Below are 17,612 nucleotides of genomic sequence, written 5' to 3'. Positions count from 1 at the left end.
GATTTTTCTAACCTATGGAGGAGGATATGACAGTCTATGGTATCAAATGCAAAGCTCAGGCAGGAACACAGATACAGCCACAATCAAGGCAGAGAAACAGATCATTCAATACTTGTGCAAGAGCTGTTCAAGTACTAAGATGCTTCCTGGTTAACCCCTTTTGACCCAATAAGGTATTTTCATTAGTTGACCAATAAAATACTAATTAACAGCAAGGCCCAGCAGACCCTACAGCTCTCCAGCACCAGGCTTATGGACCACTGCAACAGACAAAGTGCTCTGTATTAATCCTAGTGTTTGTGTTGTGCAGAGCATCCCTTACGCGGTGCCCATCTACGGTGGTTTGAGGACAGGGATGTCTGTCCACATTCAGGGAGCGATTCCCTGTGACGTCACCAGGTGAGGAACTCCTGTGTCCTATCAGTAATTGAGGACATGGAGGGTACTGCAGGGAATGGGCCTGTTTATTGGTGGAAGAACTAATGAGTCTTTGTGGATCTAAGCATGTGCAGAACTGTTATATGCTCTGAGTGACTCCCCTATTTTACGCAATATTTTTGTCCTACCGTGGGGAACAAAATTCTTTTGTCTTTTTGTTGCGCTGTGGTGAACAATATCCTATCATATCTACAAAGCACAATTTATACTGTTGGACATATGCTGAAGAAATTCAAGTTAAGTACGTTGCTCAAAGATACAATTGCAGTGTCCGCCTTAGGAATCGAACCTAGAATGTTTGGGTTGATCGATTGCAACATGCCTTCTGTTTTTAGTGCACAGCTGTGTATTAAGATGGGTTTCCATAGTACTGTACTAACACAGGGTTAGCTGCACATTATGGTCAGAAAAGTCTTAATTGCTTGAACTATCAATTAAGGGGTACTTGCACTGCCAGGGTTTTTATATCCAGTGTTAGCAAAGCTATTACTTTGCTTAGCTACAGATACCACTGCAAGTCATAGAGTTGATAACATGAGTCATAGCTTAGCATACCCAAGGTAGCTACCCTAGCTTAGCATACGCAAGGGAGCTGCAATAGCTTAGCATACCCAAATGAGGCCCATGGGCATGCTGCAGATGCCCCTTCAGGTATCAACCCAGTTCTCTAACCATTATTCTACAAACCCCTACAATTTGGAATAACAGTGGTGTACTACAAAGCAAGTGAAATCACTGTTCTCTAGCATATGAGATCTCTCACATTAATTACCTCCAATTCATGTTTACAACGTTTTGTTAGGAAGTAAACTTTTTCCTGCAGTGAGCTTTCTGATGTTTAGGAATTAGTGATGAAAAATCCTCTCTGTTGCCCCCTGCAGGTTCCACGTCAGCCTGCAGTCTGCGGAGGCAAAATGCAGTGACAAGGCCTTATACATCAACCCCCGGTTCAACCCAAAGGAGTTTGTGGTTTTCAACACCTTTAAGAATAGGAAATTCCAGGAGCAGGAGAGGGTCACTGATATGCCCTTCATTCTGGGGGAGAGCTTTGAGCTGGTCATCATTGTCACCGGGCAGGGCTACCAGGTCAGAAAGATAATAATTTTTTGTGTGTGTGTGTGTGTGTTTTGTATAAATATATGTAATGCCTATTTAATATGATGCTGCTGGCATGCTTTAGCAGCAGTTTCCAGGGGACCTCCGGTTGATTAGTTCTTTCATAAGAACATTAGGAAAGTGATGATGAGACCTGACCATTCAACCCAACTTAGCACATCAATTTATTTTTTTTTTTTTTCCAGTTGGTTTGGTCTTTCATCCTCTATTGTTGCCTCATTGGTTGGAATGCCATCTGAGCTCTGTGTCCTTCTAGTGCTTACATCACCAGCAGTGTGCCTCTGGTGGTTTGGGCGTGCAATCGTTTCTCAGGATTTTTTCTCCATACACAGATAACACTGTAGGAGTTTGCCATGATATCCACTTGGCAGAATATGTACAAAGAAAGAAAAAAAGCTATTACCAGATATTTTTTTAAAAACAGCCTCCTTCTCTCGATCTCCGGCTCCATGCAGGTGAACGTAAACAGTCGTAAGTTCTACATGTTCAAGCATCGCATGCCGTCAACGAGAGTGCTGGCCCTGGGGATCGGTGGAGACGTGTTTGTGGAGTCCGTGAACATCATGGGGGTGAGGAGGAGCCATGTGCATTCTGTCTTTATGTCATATATTATCATTAGTGCCTTTAGCAGATCCTCTTATAAACTGCTTAAAACACCATACGTTTTTACATTTAAGCATTTATGTTTGCGTTTATGTATTTGTAGAGATGATTGGATTTGGAGGTGCATTGCATTGTTCTCCCCCACTCACCCTGACTTTAGTTTTTATTTCAGGGAGGACCCGGAGCTATACAGGCATGGCCAGGTCCAGGATACATCGGGGTTGGTGTGACCACTCTGGCATCTCACTATGCATGCACACACACACGCACACACTCACATTTGTTGTGCTGGGCAAAAACAAAAACATACACACACACATCAGCGCTTTTCAGGTGTGACTGGACATCCCTGTTCTAGACAAAAAGATAAAAACATTTGCAAACCTGGTCCTTGAAAACTGCAAGGTGTCCTGATTTTTGTTTTTGCCTTAACGTTTTTTGACCAAATGAAGAAAGTGAGATGAGTTAACTATAACTGCTTTATTTGATTAGCCTATTATGTGCTGATTGACAGTGAAACCCAGCAGACCCTATAGCTCTCCAGCACCAGGGTTATGAATCACTACGACACACAAACTGCTCTGTGTGAATCCCAGTGTTTGTGTTGTGCAGGCTGGCTCATATACGCAGCCCATCCCTGGTGGTTTGAAGGCGGGAATGTCTCTGTACTTGCGGGGAACCATTCCCTCTGAAGATATCAACAGGTGAGGAACTGGCTGTGACGGGTACTGCAGGAAATGGTATCGAGACGCAGCTGGTGGTTGAAACTAGTTAGTGATTGACAGTTCACAATAGCTCCACCAATTATGCAATTCATGAAAGCTCGCTCCTTCATTGCGAATCAGGGAATTAACTCTGCACTGAGAGGAATTGGCAGAGGTTGAAACATCTCTGGGCAGCACGGTGGTGCAGTGGGTAGCACTGCCGCCTCACAGCAAGAAGGTCATGGGTTCGAAACTCGGCTTGGGGCCTTTCTGTGTGGAGTCTGCATGTCCTCCCCGTGTCCACGTGGGTTTCCTCCGGGTATTCCGGTTTCCTCCCACAGTCCAAAGACATGCAGGTAGGCCGATTGGAGACTCTAAATTGCCCATAGTGTGTGACTGAATGGTGTGTGCCTTGCGATAGATTGCTGGCCTGTCCAGGGTGTATTCCTGCCTCTTTCCCAATGCAGGCTGGAATAGGCTTTCCCTGCGACCCTGCTCAGAATAAGCTGGTATTGATAATGGATGGATGGATGGATGAAACATCTCTAAAATAATGCTGCATCGTAGGCTAATGGGGAGCCATTTTTTGTGACTGATGTGTGCTTGTGTTTGTTGCAGTCCAAAAATAACTAATGTGAAGCATTAGGCAGTGCACTGGAGTGGCCGTCTTATTGTAGCATGGTAGCAACAGTACGTTTCATGGTTTCATGATACTCTGCTATGAAGATTTCAGTCAAACTCAAAAACTCCTGTTACCAACCAGAACCTCCTGTAGTCCAGAAACAGAGAAGGCTGTGAAGGACTGAGGAGGATTGTTAGAGCTGAGTATCTTATCTGGTGACTCTAAAGAATCTGTTCTTGCTCTCTGTTGCCCTCCACAGTTTTCACATAAACCTGGAGGGTGGGGGTGATGTTGCCGTTCACTTCAACCCCCGATTCAGCGGCTGGAGAGGTGTGGTGTTCAACACCTGCGACAATGGCCAATGGCAGGCGGAGGAGAAGGTCAATGCGATGCCCTTCCGTAAGGGGGAGAGCTTTGAGCTGGTCTTCAATGTCACCTCAGAGGGCTACCAGGTCAGAAGAATAGGGTGTGTGTGTGCGTGTGTGTGTGTGTGTGTGTGTGTGTGTGTGTGTGTGTGTGTGTGTGTGGGTGTGTGTGATGTATTGTGTGCATGCATGTAATGCCTCCTTCTTGCACAGGAGTAGAACCTTATTTACTAAAGTAGAGCATGATATTCAGTTGACAGTTTGAATGTATTGCATGAAAAAATTTTTTTGACAGAAATGTAGAATTTCAGGCTTTGTTGACCTGTGGTTCCTGCAGGTGAACGTTGATGGTCGTGAGCTCCACATGTACAAGCACCGCGTACCACTGGAGCAGGTGACTGACCTGGTCATTGGTGGGGATGTCCTTGTGCAGACCATCAACATCATCAGGGTGATTATTATTATTATTATTATTATTATACTTATATTATTTAACAAGGTCTTGATTGAAGGCCGTGATCTGTTAATTAGTTGAATAAGGTGTCATAGTGCTGGGCTAAAACAAAAACCTGGAAACCCACATTGGCTGTTTTTCGGATATGATTGAAAACCCCTGTTCTAGACCAACAGATTTGTAAGCCTTACTGTATGGTTTATGTAAATAACAATTATCCCATACAAACGAAAAAACGACACTTTTTCAGTGTCTTACACAGTGCACATTTTTACATTTAATGTATTGTATTTGTATATATGATTGGATTTGGAAGTGACTTGCTTTGTGTTCCCCACCCCTAACAGAGTTTGTGTTTCAGGGTGAACGGATCTATCCCGGTCCAGGAGATGTGAGCGTAAGTGCGATCATTGGCCTCTCACCACACGTGCTAATGCACACACACAAGCACACGCACCAAACAAACAGATTTGCAAACCAAACCCTGATCGTTGTGAACTGCAAGGTCTGCTGCTTGTCGTTTTTTGTCTTAAAGTTGCCAACCCCTTCAGACCAAATCAACCAGATGATGTGAGTTAGCTGTGTGATTAGCTCTATTGATTGATCGATCTATTAGGTGCTGATTGACAGTGAAATCCAGCAGACCATATAACTCTCCAGCACCAGGGTTATGAACCTCTGAAACAGACAAACTGCTGTGTGTGAATCCCTGTGTTTGTGTTGCGCAGAGCACCCCACTTTCCCAGGCCATCGATGGCGGTTTGAAGCCGGGAACATCTCTGAACTTCCAAGGAACGGTTCACAGTAACATCAACAGGTAAAGACCCTCTGCTGGTCATGGAAGGTACACAGTGACAACAGTATCCATTTGGGGCTGGACAACAAGATGTTGCTGTGAAAATTTATCAAAAATAATTTTTCCTGGGGCTCTGTGGAAATGTATGTACAGCCAATGGGAGGGCAGGGCTTTGTGGGATCTTGCTCAGCTCGTTGGAGGAGCCATGGCAACACAAAAGACTACTTTGCTGATGGTGTTCAGTGCCTGTTTGTCCTCCTCACACCCATCTACTTGAGAGCCAACATTATGTACCAGGGCGAATTCGCTGACACTAAGCTTACAAGCTTACAACCTTACACAAGAGACCTCTGATGGTCAATGCGAGGCACGACTGCACCACACAGTTAACACATGGTAAATGGTAAATGGACTGCATTTATATAGCGCTTTTATCCAAAGCGCTTTACAATTGATGCCTCTCATTCGCCAGAGCGGTTAGGGGTTAGGGGTTAGGTGTCTTGCTCAAGGACACTTCGCCACGCCCAGGGCGGGGTTTGAACCGCCAACCCTCCGACTGCCAGACAATCGGTCTTACCTCCTGAGCTATGTCGCCCCCACACATCTTACACAGTTTGTGGCTCTTTACGGTTTTATTGGGGAAATAAAATGCTGTACCGCTGTGTAAGGGCTGTGGTTGGTGGGTGGCAGGCATGCAGCAGCCCTGGGACCAAAGTTACACGCCCCCTTGTGTGATCACTGGCACAACTGATTACTGACTTCAGTTGTTAAAAAGTACAGTTAGAATCGGTTGATAAGCGACCTCTTGCTGACATGCTGTTCACTTGTTTGTTTCAGAGGAGAAAACCACATGTCCTGTAGATGAACATGGTACTCATGAGCCTGGTACTGTTCCGTCACCCTCCACAGGTTCCACATAAACCTGGAGGCGGGCAAAGATGTAGCCATGCACTTCAAGGTCAATTTCCAACAAGCTGAGATGGTGATATTCAACAATCTTGAGAAGGGCAGCTGGGGTACGGAGGAGAGGGTCACTGAGATGCCCTTCCGGAAGGGAGAGGACTTTCTGCTGTTCTTCAGTGTCACCTCAGAAGGCTACCAGGTCAGAGCGACAGGAACCGTGTGTGCGTGTGTGTGCGCGCGTGTGTGTGTGTGTGTGTGTGTGTGCGCATGTGCGTTCGTGTGCGCCCTTTGCAGGCGCCCTTGTGTGTGTGTATGTGTGTGTGTGTGTGCATGTGCGTTCGTGTGCGCCCTTTGCAGGCGACCCTTGTGTGTGTGTATGTGTGTGTGTGTGTGTGTGTGTGTGTGCGCATGTATGTGTGTACACAGGGCCCCCCCCCCCCCCCCTTTTTTTCTTTCATTCAATGGCTAGCATCCCAGAGGCCCTAAACATTGTGGACTGGAGGTGGTGGTGGGGTTTTTTAATTGGAATAAAAAAACAGACCTTGCCAATGCTGCTGTCCTCTCTTTAGCCGGTTTTCCGCTGTAGGGCCGAACCGTTACCAGGGCCACTCCGTGCCCTTCCGCGCTGCTCAGTACTCGTGGGAACGGTTACGGTTTCTGTTTACACCGTCGGGCTGCCAGAACCAGGACTAGGAAGTATCTAGTGAGGATAGCGAGTGATGCGGTGGATCAGCGACGGCGTCCCATTGTGAATGTAATATGCGCCAGTTGTTGTTGTCGTCGTCGCTCCCCGTACTGTTTTGTTTTTATGTTATGTTTTGTTGGCTGACGAAACGGACGAGGATTCTGTGTATTTTGGTCTGTTTTCGGTTTTTCTTTTTAACGTATCCTCCACTGACCATTACTGTTGCATGCATTAAAAACACTAACTAACGCTTACATTACAGCGTGAAATATCCACATTATATAATACCACTAACCTATTTAAAGACTCTCAATCCAAAAATAACGTGTATAACTGAAATATTTTGAGCAGTAAAACTTACATAGCAATGATGAAATTTCATCTGTGTTCAAATAGAGACAGTAAAGCAACGAGTTCAATCCACTTCTGTTTTGCTGCAGAAAACGATGTCAGATAGGTCTATCAGCAAATATACGGCTTAGCTATGCCCAGAAGTCCTCAATAATAATAGTATTTTCCAAGAAATTACGAAAAATCGTTAACAACGTTTCGTTAGGTGCAGCGTCTTAATGTGTAAGTGAAGGCGATGATAAGAAAATAGCACAGCTATTTTGAATGTACCCAGGCATCAAAAATGTGCGAAATATATTTCATAAAAGGATTGTCCAAGACTAGCTATATGACCACTCGGTCTCAAAAGGGACATCTCTAATCGTAAAACCAATGGTAAGGTTATGTAGCCTATTTATTCAATATTTAGTCCCAGATATTGACTGTAGAATGACATGGTATCATTTTTTAAAACTTTGTCCCGTTTATTTTGTTATTCAGTGAGCAGCGTTCACTGCTGTATATCTTATGGCTATTGTCGGGTTTATCTTGTTGCTATGACGGAATACGATTTTTGATTGGCATTTTTATTTATATTAGCTTCTCCACTGACCTAGCTTACGGAAGAGGACATGAAGAGACCGTATGCGGAGTCACAAAACTGACGTAATGTGAAACCAGTCAGTGAATACGTCATTAAGCCTGCCCACCCGAATGGTTCTGCTGCACTGAGCACGGTTGTCTAACCGTGCCGAAAATATCGTGCTGGGCACGGTTTGTAATCGTTCCGCGCCAAACCGTTTCCAGGTGGAAACACCATTGGAACCGTTCCCCTCCCTGCTCGGAACCGTTCGGCCCTGAGGTGGAAAAGGGGCTTTTGGCCCTGTCCATTGTCAGTGCCTCTGAGAGACTGAAAGTTTTCCCATATTCCCATACGTATGTGTGGGCCTGTATATACACGTGTATACTGTGTGTACGTGTGTAATGTATGTTGTCTGTAAAATAATTAAATCACACTGACTAAAATATGCCATGATATTGAATTGACAGTTAGAATGCTTTGGAAGATTGAATAGCATAAACAGAGGTTTTAATTAGATGCAGCTCCTTTGACTCCTTGCCTTCTCCTCTGGTTCCTGCAGGTGATCGTTAACGGTTGTAAGTTCTGCACTTTCAAGCACCGCGTGCCGGTGGACCGTGTGACCTCCCTGTCGGTCGGTGGGAACGTCTCTGTGCAATCCATCACCATCAATAGGGTGAGGAGGAGCCACGTACATCCAACATTTAAATCTATCTGTTTGGTTTTAGGCTTTTAGGAGACCCTCTAATCTAGTGTGTTTTTTTTTTTGTTTTTTTACAGCGTATGCTATATGTATTTACATATATATTACATATTTTCTCACTCTCTCACACACACTCACTCACGCTTAAGCAGGAAGGCACACATACTTTTTTCAGAATGTGTCGGACGCATGACTTTTAAACATTTATAAAGTAAAATGGGAATATTGCAGTTTTCTGTATGGTTAATTTAAATAATATTTAGCCCAATACAAACAACATTGCTGGTGTGTTTCTGTGTCTTAGGCTGGAAACATGCTTGATTTAAAATACGCGTACGCGAAATGGCTGTCATGGTAATCTGGGGGTCATTTAGAGCGCTCTTTGTGAGCCTTCTCAAAAATAGGCACTATGTGTCTACAAGGTGCAATACCTGCGTGAACCACAGGGGCAGTATTCATTTTATGCCTAGTGACGTGACTGATGCCAGGAAGCCAGGATGGATGGCGGGATCATTTGAAGGGAAGCCATGATCTGCCCCCTAGTGGACATACCTTTTAACCACATCACATTTTCTCCACTGGAGGGGCACTTCTCCATTAGAGGAGCACCTAATTGGGCACTTCATGATGTTTTCTCACCTGTGGGAGTACCCTATACAGCACTGCATCCCATTTTCTCTACTGGAAAGGGCACCCTTTCGGACACTGTCATGTAGGGGCGGCATAGAGGGCACTTCATAATGGCACCCTTTTCCATTGGAAGGGCACCCATAGGGAACGTCAAGTTTAGACCATTGTAAGGGCACCTTATAGGGCACTGCATCATGTTTTCTCCACTAGAAGGGCACTCATTAAGACACATTATCAAATTTTCTTGCTCTAGAGGGCACATCATCATAATTTCATCATTTTTTTCCCATGTGAAGGGCAGGCAATAGGGCACTTCCTCTCATTTTTTGGCCCCTCTAGAGGGCACTTTAGTGACGCTTTTTCAACCATGGGGGCAAACCCCCCCCCCCCCCCCCCCCCCCGAGTCCACCAGTGGATATGACTGTATTAAGAGATGCATTGTTTTGTGTTCTCCACGAACCCCTAACTGAGTTTACATTTCAGGATCAAGAGGTCATACCAGGGTATCCACGTCCAGAATCTGTGAGTGTGAACAAAAAGTATAAACAGCCTCCCGTAAAAGCTGATTTAAATTTCTATTTAAACCGCTATGAAACCTTTTTATTCTTAAACTGATAGATACAATACATTTATGTTTGCCTGGCGGCAGCTCCAAATACAGTCTGCAGAAACCACAAGGGAGCAATTTAATTCAAGTAGGACTACGACAAAATCAGTTAGCGGCTTCTCAAATTCAAATTGGTTTGTTTGTCAGTTTATCCCATTAAACGATTAAACCCTGGCTTCTGATTGATTAATTACAGTTAACTGATTTAATTGCCATGTTCTAAGTCTTTTAGTGTCTTACACAGCATGTTTTTTTTTGTTACATTTTATGCCTTGTACTTGTATTCAGACATTTGTAGTTTCAGTATGATTGGGTGAGGAGGTGCATTGTTTTGTGTTCCCCACCCCTAACTGGGTTTGTGTTTCAGGAACAAGGACTCATACAGGAGTACCCCGGTCCAGGAGATGTGAGCGTGAGTGTGAATATTCTGGTCTCTCAATGCACACACATCCACGCATGAATGCGCACGCACACACACACACACACACACACACACACACTCTCACACTCTCTAGAGCAGACCCTTTATACCAAATAAGCCTGATGAGCTGAGTTAACTCTGTGATAAGATGCGTTAATTGATTGATTTATAAAGTACTGATTGACAGTGAAACCCAGCAGACTCTACAGCTCTCCAGCCCCAGGGTTATGAACCTCTGCAACAGACAAACTGCTCTTTATGAACCCGTGTTTGTGTTGCACAGAGCACCCCATTTCCCAAGGCCATCGATGGAGGTTTGAAGCCAGGAATGTCTCTGTATTTCGAAGGAATGGTACACAGTGAGGTCAACGGGTGAGGAGCCTCTGCTGGCCATGGAGAGTACTGCAAGGAATGGGGGCGCACCGCTATTTTGTGGTGGACAAATTAATGAGGATTTATGGAACCAAAAAAGGGTGGAACTGTTGTATTCGTTCTGTCATTCCCAGTGATTATTTTTGTTCTGCTAAGAGGGGAAAAATACTTTCATTAGCTGAAACAAGTCAGCGATTGATAGCTCACTGTAGCTGAACTTATTATGCAAGGGAGGCACTCCATGTGATGCTTAATTTTTAATTACTGTCACACTCGGACTTCAGCTGAGAAAAAGTGAAGTAAGAATCGGTCGATAAGCGGCTTCTTGTTGATATGTTTTGCTTAAGAAGAGAAAACCACATGTCCTGCAGGTAAACATGGTACTCATGAGACTGGTACTGTTCTGTCGCCCTCCACAGGTTCCACATAAACCTGGAGGCGGGCAAAGATGTAGCCATGCACTTCAGAGTGTATTTCCAACAACCTGAGTTGGTGGTATTCAACTCCCTTGAGAAGGGCAGCTGGGGTAAGGAGGAGAGGGTCACTGAGATGCCCTTCCGGAAGGGAGAGAACTTTCAGCTGCTCTTCAATGTCACCTCAGACGGCTATCAGGTCAGAACGACAGAAAACGTGTGTGTGTGTGTGTGCGTGTGCGTGTGCGTGCTTGTGAGTGTATACAGGGCTGCTCCTGAATGTTTGGGGTCCCCTAGCATAATTTTATTTGGGCCCCTTCACCTTTTTTTTTCCGTGGCAATCATCCCAGAGGCCCTAAACATTGTGGACTGGGGTGGGGGTGGGTGCACGCCTTGCCAATCTTCCTGTCTTCTCTTTGGCCCTGTTGAGTGTCAGGGCCTCTGAGAGATTGAAAGTTTTCCCATATTCCCACACTTATATGCGGGCCTGTAAGTAAACGTGTATAATGTGTGTACACGTGGGATGCCTCCTGCCTGCAAAGGAATATAGCCACATTTACTAAAATATGTCATTATATTGAATTGAGAGTTTGAATGCTTTGGGGGAAAAAATGGCATGAACAGATGTTTTAATTAGTAGCAGCCTGTTTGACTCCTTGCCTTCTCCTCCGGTTCTTGCAGGTGATTGTTAACAGTTGTGCGTTCTACGTGTATAAGCACCGCATACCGGTAGATCGTGTGATCTCCCTGTTGATTAGTGGAAAAGTCTCCGTGAAGACCATCAGCATTATCAAGGTGAGAAGGAGCCTAGTACATCGTACAATTTAAATCTTGCTGTTTACTTTCAGGCATTTAGCAGATTCATTTATCCAGTGTTTTACACAGTATGTGTATATTATAAATATAGTATTTGTATATATATATAGATATGGGGCATGTCCCCGCCAAGGCGTAACTTGGCGGGATGGCATACCTGCCATCCCTATATATATATATATATATATATATATATATATATATATACACACACACACACAAAAGATACTTATGCAGGAAGCATGCATGCATGTAATATGTAATGTGTTGGAAGCATTGTTTTTTTAAATTGAAATAGGAATAGTGTTGTTTTCTGTATGGTTTAGGATACAAATGACAATCATGTTGGTCTTTCTCATTGTCTTACACAGCATGCATTTTTACATTTTACTCTTTTTATTTGCATTCAGACATTTGTAGATATGACTGGGTGAGAAGGTGCATTGTTTTGTATTCCCCACCCCTAACTGGGTTTGTGTTTCAGGCACAAAGAATCATACAGGAGTACCCAGGTCCAGGAGACGTGAAGGTTAGTGTGAACATCCTGGCCTCTCACCACACACACGCCCACACATGAATACACACACCCATGCACGCACACACACATGCACACACGCACACACGCATACACCCATGCACGCACACACACACACACGCGCGCGCGCATACACCCATGCGCGCACACACACAAGCACACGCACGCACACGCACACACACACATACACCCATGCATGCACACGCACGCACGCACACGCACACACACGCATACACCCATGCACGCACACACACATGCACACACACGCATGCACGCACGCACACACACACACACACACGCACACACGCATACACACATGCACGCACACACACATGCACACGCACGCACACGCACACACGCACACACACATGCACGCACACACAGGCATACACACACACACACTCGAGAGCAGACCCTTTATACCAAATAAACCTGATGAGCTGAGTTAACTCTGTGATAAGCTGTTTTAATTGATTGATTTGTAAAGTACTGATTGGCAGTGAAACCCAGCAGACTCTACAGCTCTCCAGCACCAGGGTTATGAACCACAACAGACAAACTGCTGTGTGTGAATCCCTGTCTTTGTGTTGCGCAGAGCACCCCACTTTCCAAGGCCATCGATGGTGGTTTGAAGCCGGGAACGTCTCTTTACTTCCAAGGAAAGGTTCACAGTGAGATCAATAGGTAAGGAGACTCTGTAGATGTTAATGGCATCTAGATTGTATATTTCAACATTCACATACATTCAATGAACACTGCTTTATGAACTGTAGTTTTTGCTAGTCCTTTATTTTCAACACCAGGACACAAATAGAAAACATCAGCGTATGCAAATAAAATGCAGACAGGATTGAAGAACAGAGGACGATTATAAGAACCGAGTATCTCAAAAGAACCTGTGATAATGTGTTTTTTGCTGTCTGGCACTCTCCACAGGTTCCACATAAACCTGGAGGCTGGGAGTGATATTGCCATGCACTTCAAAGTCAATTTCATATATACTGAGCTTTTGGCATTCAACACCCTCCTGAATCGTGGATGGCAAATCGAGGAGAAGCTCGACCAGATGCCCTTTCGTAAGGGCCAGGACTTTGACCTACTCATCAGTGCCACCTTAAAGGGCTACCAGGTCAGAAGGGCAAGAACTTTTTGAGCGTGTGTGTGTTTTGGTATTGTGTGCATACATCTACTGCCTCTTTGCTGCAGATGAATATGATCTTATTTACTAAAGTATGGCATGACACTGAATTGACAGATTGAAATGCTATGGGGGGATAAAATGGCTTAAACAGAAGTTTTAATGAGCAGCGGCCTCTTTGACTCCTTGCCTTCCCCTCCGGTTCCTGCAGGTGATCGTTAACGGTTGTATGATCCACATGTACAAGCACCGCATACCGCTGGATCGTGTGACCTCCCTGACAGTCGGTGGAGATGTCTCTGTGAAGTCCATCGCCATCATCAAGGTGGAGGAGGAGGAGCCCCATGCATGTCTAACTCCCTCTCTCCTGCTCTCTCTCTCTCTCTCATTCTCACACACACACACACGTACAGTACTGTGGAATACGTTGTAAGCATAATTTTTATTCAACATTTTTAAAAAATTGGTATCTGTAAATCATATTTAACCCATAGAAACACAATAATGCATGTATAGTCAGATCTCACTTCTCCCCTTTTCTCAACCCTGTTTGGGCAGGGAGGGGGGGACCCAGCAAAATTGGGGGGGATGGGGGGGGTGTTGGGGTAAAATAAAACTTTTTTATCTGAATTTGACTTTGAATCTGTCCATCTTTTTCTGAACTGAACTTCACCTCTGTAAATGTGCGCTAGCTGCCTTGCCTGTGTGCACAGTAGAGTGGGTGCTGTACTCTAACTGTGCTAGCCTGTGCAGAGTGTGCACTCATCACCTGTCTCTCTCCTCCAGGGCAGTACAGGCGGTGAGGTAGGAGGAGGATCATGGTACAATTGGAGATTCCTGCCGGTGAGTCATTGAGCGTGGCTGAGTGAAGGAGTGGGACAGTGACTGAATTAAGAAATGAGTGAATATATTTTCCTATTTTCACACCATCTCATGAGCACAATCCTTTTTTCTCATTTCAGATGATGGGTAAACAACCAATCTACAAACCAGTGAGTACTGAGTACAGTCTGAATGAAGGGTGTGAAACTCTGTGTATGATGACAGAGTAGTGATTTATCCTGTTCTATTTACAGTAATTCCAAATAACAACATTAATCTGTGTTTGTGTGTTTGAGAGAGAGAATAAGGTAATGATAAGGGAGAGTGAGAGAAAGAATAAGGGACAGAAACAGAGAGAAATTCAGAGATGAGTGTGACACGGTATATATTTTGTGTTCAGCCCATTCCCTACACCAGGATGATCCCAGGAGGATTGACTCCAAATAAGACCATTGCTTTCAGTGGCAGAGTGCTACCTGACGCCGACAGGTAACCTGTGTACCTCTCCTAACTTTCTCTTTCTTATCTTAATCTGCCCATTCCTTTCTTCCTCTCCACCACACCACTCTCCCTCTCCTGAACTGCATGTCCCACCATCATATAAACTCTCTTGGAAATTAACCTCACTGCAGTGGTTTATTCCACTTAGAGAACAGCTGTTCACAACACACCTGGGGTCTTACAGGGGTTTGGTTTAACTGGAATGATGCCTAAAATATTTGGTTATGAAAGCAGTGTGCAAACTGCATCATTTCAAAATTAAGAGCAGGGGCTGCTGGGTGGCTCATTGGGTTAAGGCACCATGTTTGAGTCCCACAGTCTTGGATGCATTCCAGACCATACCAGCACCGATTGTGGCCAATTTAGCTTAGTTTAGTTTATTTGACAGTAAAAGTAAGGCAATCACAAGATTACATCTTCGCTTAAATGTCCAGGACAGAACAATTAAGTCACAGACGTATTTCCATTGTGCTTAATATATTAACAGCAAAGATGGCACCGAACCATATAGCTAGGCAGTATCCAACAATGATAAAAAAAAACAAAAACAAGCTTCTAAGTGGAAAACACTCCTGTATTTCTAGATTTACTATAAACCAGGTTTTGACCTGATGCTATTTGTAAATTTATAATTGCTGAATCATCAGTATATAAAAACAAAGTCTCTGCACTAGCTGACTTCAATTTTGTTGAATATAGAGTATAATAGTGGACCCAAGAGGTTACCTTGTAGGCTGCTGCACGTTATAGGTTGTTCCTTGGGTAGACAACTCTGAACTTCTACCCTCTAATTTCTGTAGGTCAAATGGGAGACAAACCAATTCAAGGCTAATGGGCTCAAACTTAATGATGACAGATTATTAAACAGCAAGTTGTGGTCCATGTTGTTGAATGGCTTTTGCAAATCAGTTAAAATCATATTACATAATTTACGGCATCCATTTTGCATCTAATAAAGTCGGTTAAATACAACCAACAGGAGTCGTTTCAGTAAGACTTACTGAAGCTTGACTTCAATTGTCAGTTTTGAATCACTGATATAGTGATATAACTGTTAATGTGCTACTTTTTACAACAATTTAAAAGTAATGCTCAAAAGAGAGATAGGTCTATAATTCCCCTTGTTTGACCTTCGTATATAGTGGGATAACCTTAGAATGTCTTGTGTTATTTGGTACGATATCTTGTTCTAAAGACAAATTAATAATGCGTGCAGCACAGGGTGCTCTAAGATCAGCTGCATCCTTCGGATTCCTAGAAAGGGTATTATCAAGGCCTATAGCTTTCACACAGTTAAGGCCCTTCAACAAACTTCCAATTTTATCCTCTGAAAAGGATTAAAAGAGGAATTATTTGCTATAACACCTAGGTTTGAGTAAAAACCTTGAATATAATCCAGACCATAGATGCTTGGCTGGGCTGGGAGGCAGACTACCAACAAGCTTGTGTGCAACTGACTTAAAATGGGCATTAAAGTGATTGGCAGTGGCCTCAGAAGACAAAGCACGGTTGACAGTTGCGTCGTTCAAGTTACAGGAGGGTTCGAGTCGGAATTTTTAAATCAATAAAACTAAGCTGTACTACACCTTTTCTTCATACATTACAGTGTGTAATAAGTAACACATACTGTGTGTGTGTATGTGTGTTTTCTACAGGATTGTTTTTAACTTCAAAGTGAGCAGCAGTGGGGACATCGTCTTGCATTTTAACCCGCGGCTGAACGAGGGGTCAGTGGTGCGGAACAGCTACCTGCGTGGGACATGGGGGGCCGAGGAGAGAGATGTCAAGTTCAACCCCTTCCGGCAGGGGCAGTACTTTGAGGTGAGTCGACAGAACTAAGGCCATTCTCACTTAAACAGGAGTCTATATGTCTCGGTCCTAAGTTTGTCTGTGGTAGCCTAAAGCAAAGTGTGCCATTTTTTAAACAGTATGTTCCTAACCCCACCCCCTAAGCACTTACTATTTCATTAATTGGGGGATTTCGTTAGCATTGTAGTTACACTTATGTTACAGTATGTATGTAATGTACTGAAACGTATGTGCTCATTACCCCTCTGTCTACGTCCATCTCCTTTGGCCACAGTAGTGCAGTGTTAGTGTGTAACCAGGTTTACTGCATTAACTTCATGGTTCATTACTTCCCTTCTATTTTTCTCTCATTTGTCTGTTTTCCTGAACTCATCGTTTCTCTTACTTGTTTTCTGTCTTTGGTCCCCCATCCCGCAGATCTTGATTCGCTGTGAGACGCAGAAGCTTATGTTTTTTGGAAACGGGAAGCACATGTTCGACTTTTACCACCGGTTCCAGCCATTCACTAAGATTGACGCCCTGCATATCAGTGGGGGCGTGCAGCTGTCCCACATACTTATGTGAGGCTTCCTGTTCTGATGTAACTGCTCTGATGTCACTGTTATGATGCCACTGCTCTGATGCCCTGACCTGATGGCATTGCTCTGATGTCACTGTTCTGATACTCTGCTCTGATGTCACTGTTCTGATACCCTGCTCTGTTAGGATGTCACTTCTGTGATCCCCTGCTTTGAAGCCCCCTCACATCCCAGCTTTTAGTGCTGCACGCCCACTCCAGAGTCTTCAGCTCCCATCCTCATTTCTCTGCCTTCCTCTCATTATGGCTGTTTGTTTATTGGTGTTACATTACATTACATTACATTTATTTGGCAGATGCTTTTATCCAAAGCGACGTACAAAAAGTGCATTTCATGGTCATAGACAACTGCTAAACACAGGTTCAGTAAGGTACAATACTTATTTTGTACAGCTATTTCTAGCCAAGAACACAGTTTAGTTCACACAGTGAACGCTATTCAGCTCCTGTTAGGAGCTGCGTTTCACAAAGTCAGTTAATAAACACTATCACCAGGGTTCATACACTTTTTCACCAATGATTTTCAATGACTTTTCCACAACCTTTAACTGAATATCCATGACCAAAACAAATGACTTTATCTCAGCGGGACAATTTAAAATTATTTATTGTAACACTAAGTAAAATTAGGTCTGCATCTGAAACATATGGTGCCTCTCTAAAACAAATAAA

The 17,612-nt window shown here is 44.0% G+C and overlaps 1 protein-coding gene across 1 annotated transcript; it reads left to right on the top strand.

The window, feature by feature from the left end:
- The first annotated feature begins 269 nt into the window (after nt 1–269).
- LOC118208954 lies at nt 270–17,266 on the top strand. Its single transcript, XM_035383965.1, has 25 exons — nt 270–399; nt 1,320–1,524; nt 2,010–2,123; nt 2,330–2,377; nt 2,770–2,861; nt 3,743–3,935; nt 4,186–4,299; nt 4,664–4,699; nt 5,031–5,119; nt 6,008–6,200; nt 8,159–8,272; nt 9,413–9,451; nt 9,904–9,948; nt 10,241–10,329; nt 10,749–10,941; nt 11,424–11,537; nt 12,043–12,087; nt 12,689–12,777; nt 13,030–13,222; nt 13,443–13,556; nt 14,018–14,074; nt 14,194–14,223; nt 14,454–14,542; nt 16,210–16,375; nt 16,781–17,266. Exons 1-25 carry the CDS (start codon nt 356–358, stop codon nt 16,925–16,927), a joined length of 2,652 nt encoding a protein of 883 aa, XP_035239856.1. The 5' UTR covers nt 270–355; the 3' UTR covers nt 16,928–17,266.
- Nucleotides 17,267–17,612: the final 346 nt, after the last annotated feature.

The sequence above is a fragment of the Anguilla anguilla genome, chromosome 12, assembly GCF_013347855.1.
Source record: "Anguilla anguilla isolate fAngAng1 chromosome 12, fAngAng1.pri, whole genome shotgun sequence".
Classification (NCBI taxonomy): Eukaryota; Metazoa; Chordata; class Actinopteri; order Anguilliformes; family Anguillidae; genus Anguilla; species Anguilla anguilla.
The sequence above is the reverse complement of the archived record's forward strand: the minus strand, read 5'-3'. Positions and strand labels throughout refer to the sequence as shown.

Excerpts from the sequence above, each read along its gene's own strand:
- LOC118208954 (XM_035383965.1), top strand. The coding sequence starts at position 356 with ATGTCTGTCCACATTCAGGGAGCGATTCCCTGTGACGTCACCAG. Across the intron at positions 9,949-10,240 it reads CCGGTCCAGGAGATGTGAGC|AGCACCCCATTTCCCAAGGC; the intron begins GTGAGTGTGAAT and ends TGTGTTGCACAG. Across the intron at positions 12,088-12,688 it reads CAGGTCCAGGAGACGTGAAG|AGCACCCCACTTTCCAAGGC; the intron begins GTTAGTGTGAAC and ends TGTGTTGCGCAG.